This window comes from Neodiprion lecontei, chromosome 6, assembly GCF_021901455.1.
Source record: "Neodiprion lecontei isolate iyNeoLeco1 chromosome 6, iyNeoLeco1.1, whole genome shotgun sequence".
Taxonomy (NCBI): Eukaryota; Metazoa; Arthropoda; class Insecta; order Hymenoptera; family Diprionidae; genus Neodiprion; species Neodiprion lecontei.
The window spans coordinates 31,627,142-31,654,299 of NC_060265.1; the positions used below are offsets into that span (position 1 = coordinate 31,627,142).

A 27,158-nucleotide genomic window follows, 5' to 3' on the forward strand; every position below is an offset into this window, starting at 1 on the left:
TCCTTATTGAGATTAGAACACTTAAATGCCGAGGAGAAAGAGAATGTCTATAACCTAATCCGAGCGAATGCAGATATATTTCGCCTACCAGGAGATAGTCTAGGATGCACTAAGCATGCATACCCTGTACTCAGCAGCAACGCACAAGTTGCGGCAGAACTTCGTAATGCGCAGGCACACAACACACGTACAAACATACGCACACATTCAACTCTCAGCCCAGAGGTAGTGAACTATGCAGTGAGACTACGAAGCACCGCACAAAGAGGAGACCCCGAGTATAGGATACGCTTTGTAATATATCCCATCTCATTCTTTTGCACGTTCAATCTTACAGATACATATATATTTGTCTCTTTCTACTTAACACCTCAAGCTTCCGAAGGTTACACTTGAAATTTCCGTACCAGGCCTTATAACTCAAATAGTTTCTTAAGGAATAAACTCCAAAAATTTTAAAACTCACGCTTCCCCTACTCCAAGAAGACATACCCAACCACACAAATCCCGTTAAAAACCAACCGCTCGCAATTAATAATCCTCATCAACACTATGATTTCAACTACTATATCAACATTTCGATTTTGCAGATGAAGCTCTTGGCAAACCAGGAAAATTTTCTCATAATATTCGCCGATAAATTTCAGCCAGATATGCGAACCTTAGAAATAAGGCGAGCTGGTAATATTATTGCCGTAATATGCAATAGAATCATGCCAAATTGGGTATAGAGCGTGACCCGCCAGTTGTTATGGAACGATGACCTGCCACCAAGAATCTATAACTATAGCATATATACCGACTACATCGTTAGCGATATATACACCACCGTCAATCTTTTCGATTACGGGAATTATCCGAATAGCATAGTAATGATCAAAGACGTAGATGGCGATATATTTTCAATAGTTTTTGATGATCAAAATTACAAGGTCAAGCAACACTTTATGATCGACGATCCGGCAATCGAAATTCCTAACAACGGCGACGATGAATTAATAAACTAAAACCATAACAAGACCCACTGTCGGGTACACTATTAACTAATTCCATTATCATAATTAACCATGCCGCGCATAGATACCTTTAGTTAGGCACATCTGATACTTATATATACATATACATATATATAAATTAGTATACCTCTAACAATAAGATAAGAATAAAGAAACACCCAACCCTTATGCGGGAGTGACAGCTAACGTACGACGAGAAAGTACATCGAACAAGTCCCTTAAAAGAAATGATGCCATACGAGAACGACGCTTTAACCTGTGTGCAAGGGAACTACCACAATGCGAAATGAACGACAATCGAACTGATGCGAAACTATGGTGATTGAAGCACATCATAGACCTTCAAGGATTTCACGGGGAAAATCATATCTTCATGATAAAGGAAATCGCAGTGATGAGTGGCTGCGAAGGCATACAATACTCCGACGAATACGGAACATGGAGCGACGTAATAGTCCAAGGATACGTAAAGATCAGCCTAGCCGAATATACTGCAAAAATAAATCTAAATTCAAATAAAATCATATTTCGATCCGGAACAACGTGTGAATTCAGCAACGGTAATTGCGTAGATAATGAAGGAGGAAACACGTTCTGGGAAACCTCGCCAAAGGATTCCTGTCAACTGGACCGATACGACGTCTTATATGACGGCAGAGCCACAAAAATCAAAAACAGCGACGAAACCTATGACGAAGTGTATACAGTTACCACCCAAGACATAACCTTCGCCTTTTCGAAAAGGGGACGTCAACAAGTATGCGGATACGAATTGATTCGGACCGAACACCCGAAGCTACTTATCATCGAAGAACCAACTAAAAACGCGTTCACTCACAAAAAACCCATAGCAACCAGCAACTTGGACATTTTTACCTATGTAAATTCAAAATTCGTATACGTGGAAAGACATATGAGAATGCAGATGTCAGCATTATACCGAGACGTACTCTTGCAGAAATGCAAATTGGAACAACAAGTTTTACGGAACTTATTGACATCCGCAGCCGTAACGCCCGACGACTTCGCGCACCAATTAATGAAAGGACCAGGCTACATGGCAACAATAGCAGGAGAAGTAATCCACATAATCAAATGCATACCAGTTGACGTAAAAATTAGAAAGACGAAGAACTGTTACCAAGAATTACCGGTATTCAGAGGAAACGCCAGCATGTTTGTATCACCGAAGAGCCGCATGTTGTTAAAAACCGGAGTCCAGATAGAATGTAACCCTTTCATCCCAGTAATGTTCAATCTCGATAAGAAATGGTATAAATTACTACCAGAATTGACCGAATCAGTAAAACCAGGCACAATAGAACCTTTAACCACACCAACATGGAAATACATTAACCCCAATAACCTAGCAACCAGTGGAATCTACTCCTCTGAAGATCTGGAACGACTGAGAGATCATATCATGTTCCCAGCAGAGAGATCTGGAATACTAAACGACATGGCAAGGGGAATGTCAGGACAAACCATAGCAAATCAACAATTATCTATCATGCAATTCCTAACCGAAGAGGCAATGCAAAAAATAGCCAAGAACACATGGACAAAGATGTGGGGTTGGTTCGTAAGCTTTGGCACCCTCACCGCAGGAGGAATCGGAATTTGGGTAACCATCCAAATAACCAAATTCATCCTCGACACAATAATCCACGGATATGCTCTAAGAAAGGCCTACGGGTGCAGCTTTCACATGCTCGGAGCCATATGGAATTCCCTGACTAACCTACTCTTACATCTAGCCAGGCAAAAACAAGAGGATGATACGGAATCCAAAGGACCATCTAACAATCAAAATAAACCGCCGCCACAACCAAAACCTTTAGACATATCCTGGAACCAAGAACAACCAAAACCAAAACACTGCTCCGGAATCCCCGAGATACACATGGACATGTCAATCAAACACGAATACGCAATACCCGGATCCTTCAAGCAAGAAGCACCAGCGCCAAAACCTACGGTCAGGCGATATTACGAATCAATGGGAAACAACACGAGAAACATTAACCAGACTGAACCAACAACAAAAGAGGACGGAGAATACAAAGCACCCCAAGGAATGCCGATACCCATATACCCCAATTTAAACATGAAGCCAGCAACCCAATCACCAATTGCAAAAAACGTCTCAACATCGACCATGGACCCCAAGGACAACCAAAGTACCGTATGGATTGAAAAACCTACAGCACCCAACGACCGTCAGGAAGAATGATCGAGCAGAGGCTCGCCATTCTTGCATAAGGGCGGAGGTGTAACATCCGACCGGAACGTCCGTATGTTTTATCGACTATTATTACTGCATGTTACTTTTATCAACTAACCAAACTCGAAGTACGAGAATCTTGTAACCATAAGAAATTAAAACAACTGTCTAACTATTTGGAATATCCCTAGATGGAAATAACTATGAAATTCACTAGCCAAGGCTTAAAAACCATGTTACGAGATCTTCGTACCACAGAGAACTATAATACTATTATGCGTTATTATATATCACTATCATATTAACACTATAATTAACTAACACAATTATACTCAATTATTATATAGCACTCAACAATGCCATTTGTGCATTCGGAGGTGAGAGCTATACTATAAGCAACATACGCTTTACTACATAGCCCGGAGTATAGAAGATTGTAAAACCATAGATAAATGCATAACCAATATAATGTAAAGATAGCACTGCTGCAATAACCCATAAAACCAGAGACTGCAAAACCATCAAACCGTGAATGCTAATTACCCAGCATGAACTATACCTTCTTCCGCAACGCCGTATTGTAGGCAACACGCGCAACGTTTTGAAGGCAATGCAGATCTCCAATGTGGAGCCATACAGGGCCTTACCTAGAGAATACATTAGGAAACTTACCGACGAAACGAAAACGTTCTAGAAGCTTCCAAGCCGATTTATATCAATATAAGAATTAACAACTACAGAAGGGAATCATATACAAAAGCACACATGTAAACCTGCTCTAAAGCTATGAATCATCAAATTACTAAGTATTCTAAATCTGTTAAGATAGTTATAACACAAACAACTAAAGATATTCGCAGCAGCGTGATTCTAATAATGTTAAACAAATAACAAACTATGTTCATAAACAATTGCTATTGTACTCCAGATTAACAACGACAGTAGTCGACTTTAATACATATGCAATTCTATATAGATACAACTATAAAACTAACAACGACAGTAGTCGACTATAATACATATACAATTCTATATAGATATAACTATAAAACTAACAAACGACAGGTAACCAAAATGAAATATGGGCTTTGTAACGAGCAAGATAGCAAAAACATTCAGAGGTAGACAGGTAGTTAAGTGGCTGACGGGCGCCACAAAGGGGCTGGCGCCACAAAGGGGGCTGGCGCCACAAAGGGGGCTGGCGACACAACGAAAAGCTCACGCAGTTCGGAGAACTACGGAACCAAGTCCACGCACCTACACCACCGCACCAAGCAGCGATATACCATACGTAAAAACCTACAATATAGTAATAGCTAAAGAAATAAGATCACAGGCGTGCATGCGGCGAAGATGTCGTGCCCTAATTAGAATTCCTAGAAAAGAGGGGAGGTGCGCAAAGGCGACCAAAAAACTAGAGAGGGGGATCGTTCTGCGCAACGATCGACCCCTATAAAAACGGCGACCGATCACTCGATCGCTCTCTTGTGTTTCTACCTCCAGATTCGTCATCTAGTTCCGGTACAGTCTCGCGGTAAAATCCTTTAGCCTTTTGCATTAAAACTTTCATACAACGTTACTCTGCCCAAAAGTTCAGCGAGCTTCAACTCCATTTTTACTAAGTCTAAGATCTTACACTGTGTAACTCTGCGTTTGTGACTTTTAAATATCAAACTTATAAAATAAACCAAGTTAGTCAAAATCGTCAAATAAATCTCGCGGTAAAATCCTTTAGCCTTTTGCATTAAAACTTTCATACAACGTTACTCTGCCCAAAAGTTCAGCGAGCTTCAACTCCATTTTTACTAAGTCTAAGATCTTACACTGTGTAACTCTGCGTTTGTGACTTTTAAATATCAAACTTATAAAATAAACCAAGTTAGTCAAAATATCCAAATATTAAAGTCAGTTATTCCACTAAAACCTCTCACCAATCTACAAGTCATCGCATCCAGAATACTCTCAAAAAGGTAAGCCAAATTAAATCTTTTATCCAACAATTTCTCCCTCTTCGGTTCGTTCGACTAGAGCGACAGAATGCCCGTTGTCCGGTGTATTTCAATACTTAATCGGTAATTGGTGACCCAAACTACTGATGTGAGTCTGGCTGTAGCTGCGTGTGAATGTTTCCGGTGTCTAACATCTGGAGATTTCCACTAGGTACCGTTCCGACGTCACAAACGTGTCATATAAGCTACATTTTAACAGCATAACTAGCAACCCATCCCGGCTTCGCACGGGCATAGAATAATATAATAAAAGAAAATACACAATGTTTACAGTGAGTTTCTAGAAAAATAACATTTATATTATTACTTAATATTATTATATGCCCGTGCGAAGCCGGGATGGGCTGCTAGTAGACATATAAAAATACACCGCGCGAGCTCAGAGGTAGCCCGTTGGTGAATGCGATAGCGGGATAGAAAGAGAAATCTGCATATGGGCACATCCTTCTATCTTTGTCTAATCGCGCGCATGCGCGCTCAGCATTCTCGCGCAGTGTAGTATACTGGGCTAAGTTCAGAAACCTTACCCGAGTGACTCGAGTATCGTCGTTTCTTTGTTTATTCCCATGTGTTAGGCAGAGACAGTATGATATCCGAGTTCACTCGGGTAAGGTTTCTGAACTCAGCTCTGGCATACACGACTCGCGTGTCCCGCGCATGCGCGATTAGACAAGGATAGCGGGGAGCCTATATGCAGCTTTCTCTTTCTACCGCGCTATCGCCTTCTCAGCCCGCTCACGCGGTCTACTCTTGTATGTCTATGATTATTATATATAATCTTCCACAAAGCCGATCCTGGCGAAGCATACACGAATCATGCATGTCTGCGGCAGGCACCTCCCGGAAAACAACATTCGCAAGTCTTCAGCTAGGCAGGTCCTGGGTAGTCTGGAAATTCCACTGGAGGGGGTAGATCGTTTGAAGCAATTTTTGTGTTCACTAGTCGCCACTAGGTTCGTTGCGATCTTATCACAGCGGCGGGACCGGGAGGGTCCAGACAAGACCGTGGTATTCGCTCACTCACGCTCACTCATCGTATTTATTGAGGTTATTGTTATCCTGGTAACTAGACCGCAGCGACAACTGGTGGTGCCGCTAGAATCGAAATTTGCCCTCGCCAAGCGGCGCGAATAATCGTGGCTCTCAGCCAGCTCCCTGCAACTCTGTGTTTCAGAAAACGAGTCTATGTTGTCACACTCGGTAGAGAGCGTTAGTAGTACAGTTGCGCGGTTTGCGATATATATCAGTGGGTTTGCGCGATTACCTTTACGGCCTTTACAGAGTGCAACCCGTGCAACTGCACTACTAGCGCCTTCAATAAGAACTAAAATTATGTGACATACTAGGTTACTCTTTTTACTTTTTCGCTCGATCTAGTAGCAGGGGGCTGCTCTCAGCATAGGAGTTTCCAGACCTGTATACAAGACCGTCGTCCGCATAAACCGGCCTCGGATATTGCAGCCCTCCGGTCTTTGGTGCACAAATTGAGAAACACAGGCTTCAAGACGGTCACGCTGCGTTATATAGGAAGGGGCTTTGAGTGCCTAGACCACGGTCGTATGTAAAACCGTGGTTGCATCCAGTTGTTTGCCGCTTGTGAAAATTTACCTGTAGGCGTAGTTAGTAGGGGTTATGAAATAGTAAGACAAAAATTGTAGCGGATCACGGTGTAAGAATAATAGCGTTTTCCACGGATTGCACTGAGTGTGAACTGAGAGCGCACTAGCGGTAGACTCGTATTTCCAGCGTGTTCCACCGGCAGCTCGAGTGGGTGAATTTAGCACTGAGTGCGTAAAATATTGCATTCAAATCGGGAGTCGGTGTCAAAGCAGTGCAATTATGGCTGCCGATCGTGAAAGAGTCGAAGTAGATGCTGTGACAGCAACTCTTTTATTAGATCTAATTTCATCTTCGTCTAGCAGTGATGATGCTTGCTGGAGCCGAAAGATAGTAGAGGAGAGATTCCCAAAATTTTAAATTTCATGGGAGTAATCCACAGCATGTCCGATATCGAAGTATGGATACACATTTTTTCAGCTTTTAGAGGTTAACTGCTAGGTATATTTCAAGAGATTGGGACAACTTGACTTGCTGCTTATTAATTTTTATCTTTTCAGCGGAATTGTGAATTTTTTTTGCCCTTGTATGCTCGTGCCTAACATTTGTGACATTTATTTACAAACAAAAAATTACCGTTGCGTTTGTTCAATTGGCTTCTTTATCACTTGGTTGAAAAACTGTACAGTCGCACAGTCGGTCAAGTAACGTCACATTATTTCTGATTTAGGAGAAATTATGATCTAGTCTGCCTTTATACGTTTTACGGTTCCATCCAGAATGTTTGCCCCGATGCCAAGCTAGTGCGCACTCAGTGCAATCAGTGGAAAACGCTATAATAGGTGGTCCGGCTGCCCTATGTATGGCTCAGTCTATCTTTATATAGTCTATGAGTCCTACAGACCCGTAGCTGACTGGTGGACAGGTACCGAATTATGCAAAAATAATCACAGTCGCCGAGTCGCAGCAGGACTACCTATTATTTTTACACCGTGTAGCGGGTCGATCGTGGCCGTGTTCGTAAATTGACTGCCAGTACTAAAAATTCCCTAGGACAGAGACAGAGCTGTCCATGAACTCGGCAGCGCAAAAGAGATTGATGACAGAAAGATTGCTGACAGTACTGTCAGTCAATTTTCGAACACGGCCCGTATATTGTAACAACATCCAAAGAGAAACCTATCCATTTTTCATCTTCCCGATTTTCGAGCGCCGTTCGAGACGAAATAGGTTTTTCGAACTGATTATCGAGGTGCATGGTCTGTAAGTACGCGGCAAAATCTGCTTAGAAGTGGTCGGAAACGATTTGTCTTTGCAATGTCAGACAACGAAAATAATGTATCCGTGGAATCATCTCACTCTCCACAAAAGCGGAAAGCGTTTTACCGGGAATATTTGGGAAAAACAAAAGTTCTCCGTAAGTTCACACCAGTTCAAAATTCACGTATTCTAAAAGATGTTTCATCCTAGCATGCTTTTGAGGTTGTGACCGCCGATATCTTCATATATTTTTGTTTGTTTTCGTTATAGAGGAAAATGTAGGCAAAAACACGATTACGACGTTACGTACCATAATGGCTAATACAGATATTATAAACGAAGATGAGGAAGCTATAGACAAAGGTATATTCTCAAGCAACGAACTTTGTTATTTTTCCAAAAATGTTTTTCACCCAAGTTTCATAATTTCTTAGAACACATATCCTCAAAACTGACATGGAATTTTAAAACTAAATAATCCTCTACCGCTTCTTTAAAAGTAATATATGCATGGTTTGTTTAGCTAATTACACCGATGAAGTTCTGCTAGATTCAGAAGTGATGTATGTATCCTCAGATGTTCTGAAACGTTGTACAGAAACTTTGAACAAAGACATGAGCCCATACGACCACACTGAATTTGCTGAGAAAATAGTTAGTACACATCGGATTTTCAATTGGAAAAAACAAAAAATTAAATTCGTAATGGTTATCAGTTTCAAGATTTTACCTTCTAGTTATCTTACGTGCGGCTGCGCCCAGACACAATGTTAGAGGAAGCACACTGGCCGATTTTGACTGATGAAGTACTGAAGTGTTTGAACGTTACTCCACAATATTCTTATCTTTTAGGTTTGTTCATTGTGTTCCCAATTGTGAGTCATTGTAAATCTTTAAGATGCATTTCCTACTCTTCCAAAACACAAGGCTATTTTCTAATTCTGTTCTTATATGTAGGAACCCTGAAGCCATTAGAAAAGAGGCATATCGCAAAGCGAAAGCAAGGACCTCGAGACATCCAAGTAGCTACTAAAAGGCCTGAGAATGTTCAAGCTGTCGATAAAGTTGAACACGGAGTCGAAGAAACAGTACGGAAAATAAAAACTCTTGTGTCTCATCATTACAAAACAAATGACAAGCCACTTGATTTCTTCAAACTTATTCTCAATCCAGTTGACTTTGGTCGAACTGTGGAAAACATGTTACATGTTTCATTTTTAATCAGAGATGGATTATTACAATTAACGAAAGGTTATACAGCTATCTTTTATCTTAATATTCCACAGCATATTTTAACAGCTGTTAGAAATATTTTTAGCTGTACAAATACTCATCTATACATATGTCATTGAACAGATAAGAGGGGAAAATTGGTTGTTCAGCCAAGTAGCAAAGAAGCATGTACTAATGCAAAACGAAAAGGAAACGATTCACATATTCAGAACGTAATGTCAATAAACGCAGGGCAGTGGCAAGTGAGTAGAAAGTATAATCAAATTCAACTTTGGACTAAAAGTTTGTCAACATCGTTTTACAATTTGTTTTAGATTCTAAAAGAAACATATCATCTGGATGGAGCCATGATTAATTTCACAACTTCTGTTCATTTGTAAACTTCTCCCAGCACGGGATTGAATCAAAAATCACGTTAATATGTCAATCTTCCATTTAAACAATAAACGTATATTTTATTTTTCACATGTTTAATTTTCATTGTTTTTATGATTTCTAACTCGTATGTACAGACCTCTGAGTAATAACCTCGCCCAATAAGCACGCTTCCCTAGTTTTTTGCTCACAGTGGTCTCCCACTCGAGCAGCAGGTCCTATTAAGAGGTAGCGGTGTGTAGAAGAAGACGGAAAACGATTGTTGCCGCTCGCGAGGAGAGCAAGATGGGGATACTTTATTTCCTAGAAAAACTTCCCCTTAGGAGCCTGGACGGACTTATAGAGAGGTCCGACTGTACTTGTCATATATCTCGAATACTGTACATTTTGGGAAGATATGCCAGCTTATTAAGTAAGTGCTGTTATAGTTTTAGGAAAAATTTCTTAGTGGCTATTCATGTATCACGTACGATATTTGTAGGCGGAATAGTGGCTGGATCAGTTATTTGTTACTTATTATTTGGGAGGAGGGAAATGATTAAAACAATATAGAAGATATACCACCGCATGCAAATCAACAAATAACGCAAATAATTTAGGATGAATGATATTGAATCAAAATTCCCTTATTTTTATTGTGGTTGTTTTCTTTACAAGATGTTGTCTGTCTAGATATCACTTTGTCAGTTTGACTTTTCCATCTTCGATAACAATCTGTGTCATTCTATTAATTTTTCTGTCAAATTTAGCAGCAGCATTTCCTTTTAGTACTGTAACTTTACTATATATTTGATACTGTCGCAAAACTTTTTTTCTCAATTTCCTCAGAGAAACTTCCTTTTTAGAGTAAAGTACCTCCAGTATAGCATCACTCCAGTTAAATTTCTTGACTACCATTTCGTTATTATAGGAAATATTTTTAGAATTGTTCTGACTCATTGCAGTTGTTAAATTAGTACTTTCTAATTCATCACCTATAAGTTTTTTAGACTTTTTACTTCCAACGCAATTTTCTTCCATACCTATTGAACATAAATTTTGCTCGAAATTTTCACAATTTCTATTGTCACTGTGGACATTTTCCTTCTTCTGATATTGCATTTCTTCAGGTATTTTCCGCTTCAGTGATTTTTTCGATTTATTGCTACTGCTATTATCAGTTGTCTGCAGGCTGATTTCACAACTTTGATTCTCCGAGTTCCCACTGTATTCGGCATTAGGATCTGCTGTTTTATATTCATTGGATAAGTTTTCGTTGTTCTCATTTTCCGATATATCTGTCTGAATCAACGGTGTCACTACATTATCTTGAGCGACAGAACAAACATTAGTATTTGTAGGAGCTTTATTCACTAAAGTTTTTTTGAAGGCTTCTTCCATTTTAGTCCATATACTCTCGAGGACTGTCAAGTTAACTCGACCGGCTAACATGCTTTTCATAAAATTAAAAAACTTTGCTTTTTTTCTCGGCACATTGTCATGATTTGACAATGTATTAAGAATGTTCCTTTCAGCGGCAGATAGGTTTTCTGAATTCTCAATGACAGCATGTACTACTGCAACCCAATCTTGTTGTTTTTGCTCTCCTTTATTTTTGCTCGGCCGGAGGACAAAGTCTTTTCCACCGTACCGCTGCGCCTCCGTTATGCATTTGGTGTGTTTGACAAACTCTTGTCCCCTATACATGGAATCATACATCATCTAGCACACAGATTATGCAAGGTATATTACAAATTATTCATATTTCTAATTGTATTCTAGTTTTTTTGTTTTATAAATCAGATAAATTCACCCAACTGGAACGTACCGAAAATCTTGGAAACAATCCATGCAACTGACTGAAATGGAATTTCTGCACTTGAATTGAAAGTGTTTTCCGACTTTAGGCTTCTTTATTGCCTCACCACAGTGAGTACACGTGAAAAATACCATTTTTATGGATAAGCACGTGCCGGAGAATCATGAATGCAAGTATTTTTTTCTCCAATTTGCTCTGTCGGGATTTGCTTCGACTGGCAACTGTTGACAGCATAAAAGTAAACTAACCTACAAGTTAAATATACCGTTTTAAAAATGAGCTATAATTGTTGGGTAAAATAAACTCAGGTCGTTGTAAATCATAGGCCTAGTGGTAGATTTACTCACTCGAATTGAGGTTAAATACTGCGTGGTAATCCAAGATGCCAAGCTTCAAGCACGAAGTGAGAGGGAAGGAGACCGAACTCCGATCCCAAAAGTGGGATCAATTTTCCAGCGATGAGTGAGCAGTTCGCTGCGAAGAATAACCGAGATGACAAGTCACGCATGCGCAGTACGATTAGCTGCGTCTTTGTATCTCTCGCGTAAAGTGCGAGTGAGACAGTTTTGTTGTTGTGACAGCAAGTTCATGAGGTTATGGTGCGTAATAATTTCTTGGCATAATGATAGAATCACAAATATCGCTTTATTATTTGCAAAAAAGAAACGTGAATACGCTGCGAAGTCAGAAATCATAGGTGCGTATTTTACGAACGTTGTTTATGGAACTTTAAGCCGTAAATAGTGGAGCATTTGAATCATTCTGGACGTTCTTACAGATATGGAGCAAGTACTTAATGAATTTAATTACACGTATTTGAGGAAAAAGCTATGTGTAAGTATTTTACCAGCACCAAGTTGGGGTTTTACACGAGGAGATCGCACATTTTTTGGTCTACAAAAGATTGAAAAGGATTGCTGTTTTACCAGATATGCACGTTGAAATATACATAGACAATAAAATTTGGCCGCTCTGAGAATGTATTATCCTTGTTAATATGGATCAGTTTATTGTTCTTCTAAACAACGTAGATAAAATGCCTTTGCCAGATCATTAGGATATTGAACAACCATTTTTTACACTCATGCTTTAAATGTAAACAATTTATCAATCATGTTCAATACGAAAATTGTAAATGGTAAATAGGAGAATCAGGATATATACAAGTTTTACATAATAGAAATTCTCAGCTACAGTGATGAGAATTAGGAGATAAGGTTAGGATGTAGAATATAAGGATTCACAAATTAGATATATACATAAAAACGATATTTCTTGCTTGTTGTTGGCAATTTCAATTTATTGTACAATCTGGTAATAAACATAAACAGAAGTATAATTTTGTTTTACCATCACTCTATGATCACGTTACGTACCGAGGGAGCTTTAAACAACGTGTGATTGTTATTTTTGTCTTTATATTTGGTTTTGCACTGCGGTACACGACACGCTGACATCTTACCGTAAAAACTAACCTCACTGTCATAACAAAACTATCTCACTCGCACTTTACGCGAGAGAGATAAGGACGCAGCTAAGTCGTACTGCGCATGCGTGACTCGTCATCTCCGTTATTCTTCGCAGCGAACTGCTCACTTTTTTATCGCTGGAAAATTGATCCCACTTTTGGGATGCGGCCTCGGCAGAGTTCGGTCTCATTCTCTCTTATTTCGTGTTCGGAATACACCCAGCATTGAATGTTGTCCCGCGGTCATCAGCGACATCAGCAGAGATCAGCCTGCTCGTGAGTTAACGATCCCGCGTCGTCCACGTGCTTTGGGTCAATTTTGAAATTCATTGACGCTGGAAGTGGTGTCTGCATAAAAGTAGCATTTACTCTTTCTGTTTGAAAACCATTGTTCTGATATGGGGGTAAGTCAAGTGAATTCAAATATATATTTGCACTATACAATTCTTCTTCACCCGATTGCACAAGGTGACATAACCTAATGGTGCAACGCGCCATACTACACATCTGCTCATTGCATCAAAAATTATATACCGTATTATGGATTCCCGGAAATTCACACTTTCGACACTTGTAGAGAATTGTGATTTCTCACATTTTAGCTTGTTCTTACGTAAATGTTCTTAAAATCAACAGTAATAACTATATTTATGTCTAAGTTAGCTTGAGATGAATTAAAACGTATTTTCCAGAGGTCTTAGAATAGTAAACAAAACCGATTCGTCATAGTACGAGTGCGCGGTATTGAAAATTAGGTACCGATTTTCATTACGGGTTTCGTATTCGGTAGTTTGGGTTAACCGAAATATCGAAATGTCGGTAGACTTTAATCTACAAATATCGTCGGAAAAAAGATTAAGAAAAATCTGTATTGAACTGTACTAAATAACTTTAGGTTATCAGAAACTTCGGTATTCCCGTACCGATACATTTCGAGGAAGGAGATACTGAAATACCGTGCACCCCTACTCCATAGTGTTATAACAAACTGAGACACATATTTTGAATTTTTATTTGCTACTTTACCCTTACTGTTTGATACAAACTTTTCGCACCGTAACATCCATACTTAACAACAGCTCTTTTTGCAATCTGGATCCCAGTGGTCAGAGAATATGCAGCATTTAATAAGTTTGAAGTTAGTAACATTATTATAAGAATGCATGTTGAGGAAAAATCGTTACTTCACACCTTTAGGATTGTTTCAAACTTAGCAAAACATAATTTAAAAAAATATACTCATGTATTGAAAAGCTCGTTGAAAGTTGTTTTAAAATTGGACAATGATGATTTTTTCCCTGATTTTTCATTACATTAATATTAGTAACTTTAGTTCCATAACATTTTAGTGCTTTTATTAATATGCATCTTCTATCATTCTTTCAAGAAAATAGCAAAGTCGAAAATCAGTAAGATAAAAAGGAACAATCAGACGAGGACTAAACTTTCTAAGCAGGGAAAATTGAAGAGCCGTAGAAACCGTAAAACTCAAAAACAGTTGCAACAGCCACCTACAACACTAGTGTCAGAAAATGTTGAAACAGAAGATGAGAGTGATCATGGTGAAGATATGCTTGGAATGGTTGAAAAAGATGACTTGGAATTTTTGAAAAAAGCCGTATCTAACCAGAGTTACAATCTTCTCAACCAAATTACATTAAACCAGTATGTAATTAATCGAAATTCATGTCTTTATATACAATCTTGTGATAAAAACTTGGGTCAGTATTATGGAGTATTAAAAATAAAACGCAATCTCCGTTGGGGATTGAATGGAAAGAAATTCCTGCTAACAAAATTTCTATAATGGAGAAAGATCTTGGGTGATTTCAACATCACCTATTCAGTCAGAAAATTGAAACCATATTGATGTCAGATGATTCATTTTCTCTTTAACAGTCTGTAATTACAATATACTACCATCTTGACATTTTGTTAAATTTAATCTTAATTCATCTCAAAATATATCCAAATTGAAGGAGTCACCCAGCTTGCTCGTACCCTAAACCAAGTCACTTTCTGCATTGTCTTAATCTAGATCAGAACCTGAAATCAAACGAAAACGGAAAAAATCTACAGAACTTGATGATTTAGAGGAGAAGTATGAAAATGCGACAGTCAACACCACAATTACAACCAGTCGTACACGAATGCTCCTGCCCATTAAATCTCAAAATAAATTAATTGAACGGCATATTCCAATAAGTGAAATAGAGAACTTTGATACAGACGAACAATTAAGAATTGAACAGGATCGTAAAAGTAATGGTCTACAATCTGTAGATGAAGAGGAATTGACCGACCAGGAACTAAACCTAGAATATATTGTAAGAAATTACCCAAATCTGAGAATACTGATTAGACAAAGGATAACTGTATTGACATCTATAAGCGATGTAAATCCATTGTAAAAGGGGAAAGTCTTTCAAGACCTGTGGCATATCAGAAGTATGTTTTTATGTAAAAATGCACATGGTATTAAATAACACTTTTTTTCAGGAGGAGGGAAAAATAGATGTAAGTAAACCAGTATCAATGGTAGAATTGTTGGCATGCAGAGAAGAGGTACTTCAATCACGTCGTTTCAAGATCGGAATTTTGTCAAGTGGCCTATTAGAAAATCCTGAACTGAAGGCTGGAAACTTGAAAGTACTTTTGTCACTTATGGAAGAAGAGCATCCAGAAGTTTATATTACCGTTAGGAAATTGGCAATGGTATCCTTGTTGGAAGTATTCAAGGACATTCTACCTTCCTACAGCATTAAACAAATCCCCCAAGATAAAGTTAAATGTATGATACTGATTACTGACCTAGTCCACAATTCAATTTGTCCAAAACACCACATTTTGTTAAATTATTCTATATGATGATATATCATCCTAACCGATACATATAAAATAAAATTTTTTAGTGAAACGGGAGACATTGAATTTACAAAATTATGAAGCAGTAATGTTGAAAAGCTACAAGTTGTACTTACAGAAGCTTGAAAAATTTGCTAGCATGTTGAACGGAAAGAAATTGAACATGAACAAGTTACAAAAGCAGGAAATAATATTGGGAGAAATTGCTATCACTTGTATGTCAGAGCTTTTGATCGCACATCCATATTTCAACTTCTCTGTCAATATTGCTAACCTTTTGGTTCCATACTTGGATAGTAAATGGTCAAATGTAAGGGAGATAGTGGCTAAATGTGTTACTCAGATATTCAAAGAAGATAAACGTGGCGAATTGTCTCTTGTGGTGAGAGTTTGTATGATAAAATTAATCTATCATTGAAATATAAAAAATAGATACGGAAATTTTTCTGAGTCTTGTTCAAAATTTATTAACGCTAGTACTTTGCCAGTCTTTATCTGTTTGTGCCTTTTACAGATTGTGCGTCGAATAAATCAATATATAAAAACTAGGGGTCACTCAGTTTATGTGGAATTATTGACCGTACTGTTGGTTCTGAAAATTTCTGATATAAATTTGGATAAGGGCAAAGAGGAAGAATTGAAACAGAAGAAACTCCAGATGCATAAGCAGAAATTAATTTCTATGAGTAAACGAGAACGGAAGAGAAAAAAGAAGCTAGAACAAGTTGAAAAAGAGATGATTGAGACTAAAGCGGAAGAGAATAAACAGAGCAAGCAACGGGTGTTGACCGATATAACCAGTATAGTATTTACTATTTACTTCCGCATTCTGAAGCAAATCCCAACGGGCAAAATTTTGTCTGTAACGTTACAAGGATTAGCTAAGTATGTTTTCATCCAAGCACAAATTGCTGCGTCATTTTTTCTCACAAAATAAAGTATCTTAGGGGTAGAGATAAGACATCTTTGAGCCAGTTCAAATTTGATAGGCGAAGACAGACCAAGCAGGGAGGAATATGCATACAAATACACCAACTATGTAAAGTGCTATTGCCGACTAATTTTTGGGTTGATAATAACAAAGCCTTTTACATTTGAATGCTCAAGAGGCACCAGGACCTAAGTACAGCAAGTGCATCTACATACCCCTCTAATTGGTCCCCCTTCCCAATCAGAAAGACGTGATTTATGTTCTTAAAGTGGTATAAAGAAAGAATTAGACTTTACTGCATTATTTAAACTGGGCTTGTTCAAGTGGTGTGATGCGAAAGAACATTTATTTACTTTTTGTAGGTTTGCACACAGCATTAATATAGAGTTCTATCAAGATTTAGTTAATGTTCTGAATCGATTATTGGAAGGTAATACCTTAACTTTGAGAGAGCAACTATATTGCATTGAAACTGTCTTTGTTATTTTATCTGGACAAGGGGAGGCATTGAACATTGATCCATCAAGGTAATTATGAGCTGCAAAAATAGTTCACTTGTGATCCACGCATAACAATATCAAAGGACTAAATGCGGAAAAATTATTTGATTTTTGTTTTTCAGGTTTTATTCACACCTCTATAGAAACTTACTTGGTATTCATGCGGGTAAAAATCATGCGGATTTAATAATTATTTTACGAACGCTTGGTAACATTTTGATAAAAAAACGTAAGAACATCTCACAGAATCGACTTATTGCCTTTCTGAAACGAATAAGTATTTTGGCACTACAATTAGAACACAATGGTACGCTTGGGATACTAGCTATCATCAAAATAGTGATGCAACTTGGAAAAGCCACTGACATTTTACTGGACACAGATTCCTCCATAGGAGAAGGTTTCTATGATTCGGTGCTGAATGAACCTGAATACTGCAATGCTCAACGTTCAGCTTTTTGGGAACTGGTTCCTTTACAAGTAAACTTAAAAGAAATAGCATTTTTCAGCACAAATTGGTGATTATACGTCTGTTGATTCAATACCATTCACTTTCAGAGGCACTATCATCCAATGGTGCAAAAAATGGCGAAAAATATTGCAAGAGGAGTTCCTACAAGTGGAGAGGGCAGTCTAGAGCCAGAATTTGGGAAATTGTGAGTACGAGGCATGATTCTATATGCAGAGACAATTTACTATATTTAAACAAGAACCACTTTTGATGATCCACTTTTGATGATAGTTTCAAAGTGTGCTTTCAAAACATTTTCTGATAATAATAGTAGGAATTAATTTTTTAACATATTCTTGTCCTCCATTTTAAGATCTCCAGTGGAGCTCTTTGACGAATACAAAACAACAGGGGTTATGTTCAAGCCTGCTGTTACTAAACCCAAAAAAGTAATATCGGTGAAATTTTATGGCTACAATCACCATATAACGAAACGTTACGAGGATTATTTCGAAGATATTTTCCAACATTCGCGTCAGAATGATACAGCTCCGGATTTTCATGGGTCTTTCAAATTGAAGAATTTTAAATGTATACAATAATAAATGATTTTGCACGATAATGCGACTTCTCTATAAATATTATATTAATGTATAGACATGAGGGCTGATTGTTCAATTGCCCAAGTAAAATTCACCCACTACTTGAAAACTAACTATAATATACTGATTGTTGAAGGCCTTCTAATAGCATCACAAAGGTATGTCAAAGACACATGAGAGTCAGGTCGGTTTATATTGTATGCTGGTTTAAGAAACATCTTCATAAATCAATTTATTGTCATTACCTTAGAAACCATTAAATTTTTTTTGCAGCAAGCATACAGTCTTGATCTGAAAGTTGTTGTATCAGGAACTGTGCACGTAATTCCACGCAAGCTATATTTTCTTCAATAATAGTTCTCACAAGTGTGGCCTTTTTTTTCTAAAACAATAATTAATAACATATAGACAGGTCATACTTATTTTATACGACCAAAGTATAAGGCTGCAAAATTTTAAGCTCGGGAGTAGTTTTTTGTGGATGATCCAGTCTTAAGATTCATGAAATATTGTTATAGAATTTCATACTTTTCGAAATAAATATTAAAAAGAATATAAATTTTTATTTTTATTTTCCGCTCTAGCTCATGAACAACAGTGTTCAAATGGAGACGCGCACAAAGGAGTGTGGAAAAAAAATTTATTCATGATCATGTACCCGTGAAACTTTTTATACATATAAATTTGTTAAGTCTGTCTTATAAAATCAAAAAATAAATTAAAAATAAAATAACTCAATTTATTGTAAAAACCACGAAATTTTGTAGTAATAATTCATCATGTAAAAGTAGCGCGTCCTATTAAGTGTTGCAACCTCGTTTTTTTTTTTTTTAAATCATTCTTTTTTATTTAGAGTTTAATTTAAAGAAAAAATAATAATAAGACGCTAATTTTGTTATGTATATAAAATATAGGGGAATTTAATCTTTTCCAAATAATACTGTTGCTACAAGTAGTCATTCATCGGACAAAAGAGTTCGCAAAAACAATTCTGGGACGTAAACAATTGAAAATTTTCACATGGTAAAATGTGTACAGTCTAACGTCCCTTAAACGTTTGATAAATTAAAAATATGAGAACTGCTTCAAAATGCTTAATGCAAGCTGTATTACATACCTATATATATCATAATTAAAGATGTGGCCAATGTCGGTAATTGGTAAAGCTGTCACTTATTTAGTGTTTCATTTCACGCAAAACTAAAATTTTTATGACCTTGTTATTAGAACTGATAACTTTTTCATTCATGATTCATTCAGGTTTATTTATTTATTTTTTATTTCTTGATCAAAAAAGACCTTTGAAAATTAGAAAGTGTTGTATCGCTTCGGAAGAACTACTTGTAGGCTACAAATTACGCAGTGGTATATTTCGTTGCAGAAGTGCTGCTTCAAAAATTTTCAAATGCGGCAACTTTGAATGCGAACCCTTGTATGAATTTTCTTGGCATTGACCAGAAATTAATGTTCTTGTATACTGTATTAAATAAAAGCGACTATGAAATGTAATTTTTACCTCCAGCATCTGATTTTCCAGAACAAGTTCAATTATTGCAACCCTATCGACTTCTTCGGGGGTACAGGGGACTGCTATGGGCTTACTTCTTTCAAAGTCCTTATTCGTCAAAAGTTCGGCCAATCGTTTTATTTCACCTCGCTCTTCGGCAATACGCGATCCTAGTGATTCCTGCATTGCTAATAATTCGCCATAGATCAGCCGTTCTCTCAGTTCCTCGTCACTATCGAGAGATATCTGTCGAGCTTTCACTTTAATAAAACAGGTATAAATCACATTTTCTAGTGTGCGATAAACGTCATTTGGAATTAATATTTTTAACAAATACACGTTTCAATCAAAATATTATACATACAAATTTGCAAAGTTTCCCCACTGTTTCGATTAACTACTTCGTCTGGTGTTAGTTCATTAGCTGATGCATCCAGTTTTTCTTGGATGCATTTAGTTTGCGAAACGTGTTTACTTGCAGGCAGCATACCTAATTTCTCATTCACTTCAGGTGTATCACATTGGTCGTTTGATTCGTCCATACTTTGAGAACAACTTTCTTTATGGGCTACAACAGCCATAGGCAATGGCTGATAATCAGCTTTGATGTAACTATTATCTTCCTCAGGAACGATCTTAGCTTTGTGCAAACTGATATCAAGATTACCCTCGTCGCCTAACTTCAAATCTTCTTCTAAACTTTTGTGCGTTGATCCCTCCAATTTTTGCACAGTTTTGTATTTTCTCTACAAGTGTAATAAGTCTACAATCTGTACTACTATTTTCAAACCTACAGGATGAGTGTCATTTCCAAAACAAACATTTCACAAACATTCCAAACTAAGAAATGAATATTAATTTACTTATACTCATTGGCTAGTTTGCTGATACTGAGATTTGATTAATATTCTTTTCCTTTCCGGAATCTGTATTTTTTTCGTGAAATTGCGAAACCTCTCACCTTGAGCTGCGTTATGAGACGCTGCACTTCCCACAATTGTTCCTCTCTCAATTTGGTTACAAATCCTGCGTTCATTTGCATATGAATTTGAGACAGCAATGATTCTTGTTTGGCCAACTCGGCAGCTATGGCATCCATAGTGTCTGGTAAGTTTGGACTACCAGAGGCCAATGGTGGAATATACTTGGATAATTCAACATTTGCAAATAATGCTTTGCAATGTAACAGCAATGCCAAGAGTAGTCGATGGCTCATTTGCAAAACTGGACTCAGTGTCATTGCAATAGACTGAGCATTCATTTTGGTAGTTTTTTCCTAAAATTTAATAAGAACCTTGTTTCATTGAGCATTACAAGGAATATTTACTCCTGAACACTCACATGTGCAGTGAGGTGATCTAAATGCAAGATCACCCATGCCAAAAGAGTCTTGTTACACTTGGGTAGTTGACTTATCAAATCAATTAGCTGCGTTTCTCTCAAAGCAACTTCTTTCAATGAAGCTGCCTGTTCAAATCGAGATACAACTTCGCCATTTTCAAGTATTGGTTCCGGCAACTCTCTGCAAGGTAGGAGACAGAAATCCTGATTACTCCACGTAATTACGTACCTGGTATATTTTCATTTTTATTGAACAATATTTCAGTCAGAATTTAATTACAACCTGAGAAATAGTATCAACAAACTTGTAGCCACCATGGGATCAAACTCTGACATATCTACTACTTCTCGTTGATTGTAAAGTTTTCGCAGATGTTGGACCTTGGATTTTACTGCTGAAACTTTGTATAGTCCATCCACAGTCATACCTGGAAGCGATAACGAGAAAATTTGCAGATACATGTAAGCGTTGCAGTGTCAGGCCATTTTGAAATTTCGACTGGAGAATACCAGAGTTGATCAGCTACAGATAATTTTTTTGTCGCTATAAACGGAGTGCTCGAGCGGACCTGAGCTATATGATGTTCTCTCCCTAATAGACAATAATAGACTTGAATAATTGAATAACATTTATATGTCACTCAAGTCGATGATTACACAGGAGACTTTTAAATGCCTCTTCTAGACCTTGATATTTTTATACTGCAAAAGCACTTCCACACAAATTGACCATCAAGATGAAGTACATGAGCCTGGCCGTCTAGCCAGTTGTCACTAAATATTCAAAGATATAATTATTGATGCTATTGACTTGCCATATTCTTCAATGTAATCAATGCAATTTCTTACAACCAATGGAAGCTCCACTCCGTCATGACAACGGCCTCTTTCCACAGCCATTTGAAGAGCAACGCCAAAGATTGGTTGTTCTTCTGAAACATGTTGATCAATAAAGATTGATTAATTTTTTATTGGTATATCACCCCAATCACAGGGCTTCAGTATTCTCTGCAGTTGTCTTACCACCAATATCAACAGTTTCTTCCCAATGTTTTCCTTTTTTGCGATCCTTCAACTTTTGTTTAGATTTCTCCTTATCTTTATCTTTACGTTTCTCTTTGTCCGTATCCTTGTCGTCTTTGTCTTTTTTTTTCCTCTCTCTCTCTTTATCTGTTTCCTTTTCCTTACCATCTTTTTCTCTGGATTTCTCTCGCTTTTCCTTCTTAGATGGGAACTTGAATGTTTTAGACTTTTTTGACTTCGATGGACTCCTAAGAAATGTATACATTAAGAAGTACAATGCGTACAATATGAAAAGATGGCCAAACACATTTATCTTTCGTTAGATATATATACATATAAATTCAAAAACGTTTGTGTAGGATGGGGATTTATAAGTCCCTTTTACATCTATTTTGTAAATATATCGCAAGTCAATAGATGCGATACGCAGAAGCCGTTAACTCATTTGTAATAGTCTCAACCATATAAGATACTAATTTCATATCTAAACCTACAAGAACTGTCTTGAGTGAGTGTGCATAGCTAAATAACATGTGGAAATGTTATTAGGTAAGAAATTAATTGCTTGTCTCTTGTACGTAGTAAATAAAAACTTTTATCACAAAATATAGGTTTGTTAAGTAAATTAGAGCAAGTATAATCAACAAAATTAAGTCACCGCAACTAGAAACAAAGCAGTTGATAGACATATTCGTTAAGCACTCTTATTTTTTTCAAGCAAAAACAGAGTAGCTGGGAATAGTATTTACGTAAAGAAAATATGAGGGCCATGCATCTCTGAGTGATGACAGAAGCTATTAATTTCAGAATCTCAGCCAATCGACAGGCAACAGCTAATGGGCTGCAAACGTAATTAGATCTACCATGCTAATGTTGATTAAGAATATGTAATAGTGAGCACCCTTACAAGGTTTAGCGTGATAGAAAAAATTCACTAAAAGCGATTATGAGGAATTACGGAAGATTTCAAGCAAAACAGAAATCAGTAATTGTAATAGTAGGTTGTGCACCAAAGAAGCAAAGTAGATCTTTTCACGCCAAGCACAAGTTTGCAATATGAGATGTAAGTGAGCATGTTTACGCAAGCCGAAGACAAATATTGCAAATACGTGAGTCAAAATATAATTTCCCTCCATGGTGCACATAATACTTTACGTAATAGAAGTGTGGCTCACAATTTTTATTTTTAACCAAGTACGAAAAAGAGCACTTTGAAATACTAGGATGTTTTTGTGTACTTTTACATACTTCGATGCTCTTTATTTATACTGTCGTAAAAGTGATTGCTTTACATCCGGAAAAGACGTAAAAAAAAGACGCGTAATCCATATTAGTATTATATAAGACACTTTTGTTGCCTTCAATACATCTTCGCAAATGTACATCATTCAGCGATTTGAATGATAATTATTGAAATTAATTCCGTGGACAAATATGTGTTGAATAGCAGGCAACAATTCAATAAACTGAGATATCTGATTGAGAAAGTATCATAATTAGAGATAACATCTGATAGATGTTGTCTTCTATTTTTTCCATGATATACTAAAAAAATGAATATAATTTCTGCATGAAAGGCATTATTACTATAAAGGCATAAGTATTACAATACTTAGTTTCGATGTCTTCTTCTGGGGAGCTTTCACCCTCTAGCGTAGCATATCCACGATCCTTTTTGTCTTTTTTGTCCTTACGTTTGCCAATGAGAAGTTCCTTCTTAGACGGCCTATCGTGTCCATCGTCACTAACTTTCCAACATAAATATTGTTTGAACTAGTGGTTTGTTTGATTTTTAAAACTATAAATTTCAAGTCGAATGTCAGACACTACAGGTGTCATTAAAAATGCTACGCTTCAATACTTAGAACTACACGCAAGTCTCGTGAACCTTGTGTAGCTCTACACAGAAGTTTGGCCTACATGTATATGTCCGTTACAAGTTATATAACTCGATGAAGATTTATTCAACTCTCGAGAAAATTGGGAGATTTATGCCGAAATAGGAACATAGTTTCCACAGGAGGAATGTAATACTATCGCGCGCGCGCGCGTGTGAATATGCGTGTGCGATTTCTGCAAGCAAAAAATGAGCCCGTGCTCCTAGGATGAAGAATCATTAATATCTTACAGTCGCTTTCATTGCTCTTTCTCCCGGATTCCGAAGCGTACAAGCCAGGAAAATCTTTTTCAACATCAGGGCTTTCGAAATCCATCTTTATACAATTATGACTTTTCTTGTAAACGTGTTGACTGTTTGAGAAATCTGCAACCTCCAGGCATGTCGCAATATTCGACAGTTCTTTGTTCCGTCTTTTCCTTCAAAATGATTGTAGGTTTTCACTTGTTTGACAGTAGCTTGACATTGATTGACGGATGCAACATAGTCAGTTTGGTCAGGTTTGGTCGGTGAACAGTGAATCTACAATGAAGACCGTTGGTCAGTCAACGTGAAGATGCAGTTCATACTCTACTAAAGGGCGCTGGCCTTATGGGAGATGGTGTGTCAGGAAAATTGGATGGCAAGTTACCGACTAGGGCCTCGTATAAAGGTCGGACAATTCCAATTTAGAGGCCCTATTTGGTAGTAGGTTTGTTCGTGCTAGCTACACTTTCTACACTTTCGTGGGGGTGTACACTTGCGCGTTCGTTTTAGCGGACGTGACGTCGGATGGCGCTGTTTGTTTTACAAATGTCACTAGACTTTCGTTACACTTTGGCCGTGTTCGAAAATTGACTGACACCACTGTCGGCAATCTTTTATCTCATTTGCGCTGCCGAGTTCATGGACAGCTCTGTCTCTTTCCTAGGGAATTTTTAGTACTGGCAGTCAATTTACGAACACGGCCTAGGTTTGTTCGTGCTAGCTATACTCTACACTCGCGAGTGTAAAAAGAACTAGGGTAGTGTACTAGGGATTGCTGAGGAGTGTGTAACGTCCGACCGGAACGTCCGTATGTTTTATCGATTATTATTACTGCATGTTACTTTTATCAACTAACCAAACTCTAAGTACGAGAATCTTGTAACCATAAGAAATTAAAACAACTGTCTAACTATTTGGAATACCCCTAGATGGAAATAACTATGAAATTCACTAGCCAAGGCTTACAAACCATGTTACGAGATCTTCGTACTACAGAGAACTATAATATTATTATACGTTATTATATATCACTATCACATTAACACTATAATTAACTAACACAATTATACCCAATTATTATATAGCACTCAGCAATGCCATTTGTGCATTCGGAGCTGAGAGCTATACTTAAGCAACATACGCTTTACTATATAGCCTGGAGTATAGAAGACTGTAAAACCATAGATAAATGCATAACCAATATAATGTAAAGATAGCACTGCTGCAATAACCCATAAAACCAGAGACTGCAAAACCATCAAACCGTGAATGCTAATTACCCAGCATGAACTATACCTTCTTCCGCAACGCCGTATTGTAGGCAACACGCGCAACGTTTTGAAGGCAATGCAGATCTCCAATGTGGAGCCATACAGAGCCTTACCTAGAGAATACATTAGGAAACTTACCGACGAAACGAAAACGTTCTAGAAGCTTCCAAGCCGATTTATATCAATATAAGAATTAACAACTACAGAAGGGAATCATATACAAAAGCACACATGTAAACCTGCTCTAAAGCTATGAATCATCAAATTACTAAGTACCCTAAATCTGTTAAGATAGTTATAACACAAACAACTAAAGATATTCGCAGCAGCGTGATTCTAATAATGCTAAACAAATAACAAACTATGTTCATAAACAATTGCTATTGTACTCCAGATTAACAACGACAGTAGTCGACTTTAATACATATGCAATTCTATATAGATACAACTATAAAACTAACAACGACAGTAGTCGACTATAATACATATACAATTCTATATAGATATAACTATAAAACTAACAAACGACAGGTAACCAAAATGAAATATGGGCTTTGTAACGAGCAAGATAGCAAAAACATTCAGAGGTAGACAGGTAGTTAAGTGGCTGACGGGCGCCACAAAGGGGCTGGCGCCACAAAGGGGGCTGGCGCCACAAAGGGGGCTGGCGACACAACGAAAAGCTCACGCAGTTCGGAGAACTACGGAACCAAGTCCACGCACCTACACCACCGCACCAAGCAGCGATATACCATACGTAAAAACCTACAATATAGTAATAGCTAAAGAAATAAGATCACAGGCGTGCATGCGGCGAAGATGTCGTGCCCTAATTAGAATTCCTAGAAAAGAGGGGAGGTGCGCAAAGGCGACCAAAAAACTAGAGAGGGGGATCGTTCTGCGCAACGATCGACCCCTATAAAAAGGGCGACCGATCACTCGATCGCTCTCTTGTGTTTCTACCTCCAGATTCGTCATCTAGTTCCGGTACAGTCTCGCGGTAAAATCCTTTAGCCTTTTGCATTAAAACTTTCATACAACGTTACTCTGCCCAAAAGTTCAGCGAGCTTCAACTCCATTTTTACTAAGTCTAAGATCTTACACTGTGTAACTCTGCGTTTGTGACTTTTAAATATCAAACTTATAAAATAAACCAAGTTAGTCAAAATATCCAAATATATTAAAGTCAGTTATTCCACTAAAACCTCTCACCAATCTACAAGTCATCGCATCCAGAATACTCTCAAAAAGGTAAGCCAAATTAAATCTTTTATCCAACAATTTCTCCCTCTTCGGTTCGTTCGACTAGAGCGACAGAATGCCCGTTGTCCGGTGTATTTCAATACTTAATCGGTAATTGGTGACCCAAACTACTGATGTGAGTCTGGCTGTAACTGTGTGTGAATGTTTCCGGTGTCTAACATCTGGAGATTTCCACTAGGTACCGTTCCGACGTCACATATCAAAAATTTTCTGGTGCATCGGCCGGGAAGACCAAACGTTATAATCGCGAAAAACTTTTTGTGACGCGAGTAGCGACCGACGGACGGCGGAATTTTTGCGCGCTACCAACACGAACTGAAA

General features: G+C 37.6%; 4 protein-coding genes across 12 annotated transcripts in view; 2 read left to right on the forward strand and 2 right to left on the reverse strand.

The window, feature by feature from the left end:
* The window catches only part of LOC107225384 (EP300-interacting inhibitor of differentiation 3), a 19,504-nt gene extending 9,740 nt beyond the window's left edge, over positions 1-9,764 (forward strand). Inside the window, exons 2-8 of one of the 2 annotated variants that reach the window (XM_046744017.1) lie at positions 8,099-8,223; positions 8,337-8,429; positions 8,590-8,720; positions 8,804-8,918; positions 9,024-9,317; positions 9,423-9,541; positions 9,614-9,764. In XM_046744017.1, coding sequence (XP_046599973.1) covers positions 8,124-8,223; positions 8,337-8,429; positions 8,590-8,720; positions 8,804-8,918; positions 9,024-9,317; positions 9,423-9,541; positions 9,614-9,679 — 918 coding nt within the window. In that variant the 5' untranslated portion in view covers positions 8,099-8,123 and the 3' untranslated portion in view covers positions 9,680-9,764. Of the gene's footprint in view, positions 1-7,880; positions 8,224-8,336; positions 8,430-8,589; positions 8,721-8,803; positions 8,919-9,023; positions 9,318-9,422; positions 9,542-9,613 lie in introns of those variants that run through there. The other variant, XM_015665835.2, reaches the window with a different exon arrangement.
* A 504-nt stretch (positions 9,765-10,268) lies between these two features.
* Positions 10,269-11,617, reverse strand: LOC107225383 (cell growth-regulating nucleolar protein). Its single transcript, XM_015665834.2, has 2 exons — positions 11,482-11,617; positions 10,269-11,352 (listed from the first exon to the last, which is right to left on the reverse strand). The coding sequence occupies exons 1-2, from the start codon at positions 11,604-11,606 to the stop codon at positions 10,350-10,352; spliced, it is 1,128 nt and encodes a 375-aa protein (XP_015521320.1). The 5' UTR covers positions 11,607-11,617; the 3' UTR covers positions 10,269-10,349.
* A 1,466-nt stretch (positions 11,618-13,083) lies between these two features.
* LOC107225382 (ralA-binding protein 1) lies at positions 13,084-24,807 on the reverse strand. 7 transcript variants are annotated; one of them, XM_046744012.1, is made up of 12 exons: positions 24,689-24,807; positions 24,289-24,579; positions 23,773-23,908; positions 22,161-22,408; positions 21,953-22,069; positions 21,421-21,565; positions 21,138-21,318; positions 20,758-21,072; positions 20,161-20,542; positions 19,806-20,056; positions 18,535-18,671; positions 13,084-14,986 (listed from the first exon to the last, which is right to left on the reverse strand). In XM_046744012.1, the coding sequence occupies exons 2-11, from the start codon at positions 24,371-24,373 to the stop codon at positions 18,546-18,548; spliced, it is 1,986 nt and encodes a 661-aa protein (XP_046599968.1). In that variant the 5' UTR covers positions 24,374-24,579; positions 24,689-24,807; the 3' UTR covers positions 13,084-14,986; positions 18,535-18,545. The 7 variants fall into 7 exon arrangements, with proteins under 7 accessions (XP_046599968.1, XP_015521319.2, XP_046599971.1 ...); XM_015665833.2 differs by having other exon boundaries at positions 20,287-20,542; positions 24,289-24,791; XM_046744015.1 differs by lacking the exon at positions 20,161-20,542 and having other exon boundaries at positions 19,806-20,042; positions 24,289-24,792.
* Positions 13,207-18,309, forward strand: LOC107225381 (nucleolar complex protein 3 homolog). 2 transcript variants are annotated; one of them, XM_046744011.1, is made up of 11 exons: positions 13,207-13,344; positions 14,328-14,605; positions 14,979-15,267; positions 15,440-15,731; positions 15,853-16,187; positions 16,320-16,690; positions 17,099-17,263; positions 17,359-17,465; positions 17,535-17,716; positions 17,795-17,892; positions 18,061-18,309. In XM_046744011.1, the coding sequence occupies exons 1-11, from the start codon at positions 13,339-13,341 to the stop codon at positions 18,287-18,289; spliced, it is 2,352 nt and encodes a 783-aa protein (XP_046599967.1). In that variant the 5' UTR covers positions 13,207-13,338; the 3' UTR covers positions 18,290-18,309. The 2 variants fall into 2 exon arrangements, with proteins under 2 accessions (XP_046599967.1, XP_015521317.1); XM_015665831.2 differs by having other exon boundaries at positions 17,359-17,716.
* Positions 24,808-27,158: the final 2,351 nt, after the last annotated feature.

Bases quoted from the DNA above. Each gene is read 5' to 3' on its own strand.
- LOC107225383 (XM_015665834.2), bottom strand. From the start codon at position 11,606: ATGGTATTTTTCACGTGTACTCACTGTGGTGAGGCAATAAAGAAGCCT. The intron at 11,353-11,481 runs GTACGTTCCAGT...TTCCATGTATAG, and splicing joins GATTGTTTCCAAGATTTTCG to GGGACAAGAGTTTGTCAAAC.
- LOC107225382 (XM_046744012.1), bottom strand. From the start codon at position 24,373: ATGGATTTCGAAAGCCCTGATGTTGAAAAAGATTTTCCTGGCTTGTAC. The intron at 23,909-24,288 runs GTAAGATATTAA...TATGTTGGAAAG, and splicing joins AAAGAGCAATGAAAGCGACT to TTAGTGACGATGGACACGAT. The intron at 20,057-20,160 runs GTATGTATAATA...GTTTTATTAAAG, and splicing joins TGGGGAAACTTTGCAAATTT to TGAAAGCTCGACAGATATCT.
- LOC107225381 (XM_015665831.2), top strand. The intron at 15,732-15,852 runs GTATGATACTGA...AAAATTTTTTAG, and splicing joins CCCCCAAGATAAAGTTAAAT to TGAAACGGGAGACATTGAAT. The intron at 17,717-17,794 runs GTAAACTTAAAA...ATTCACTTTCAG, and splicing joins GGGAACTGGTTCCTTTACAA to AGGCACTATCATCCAATGGT.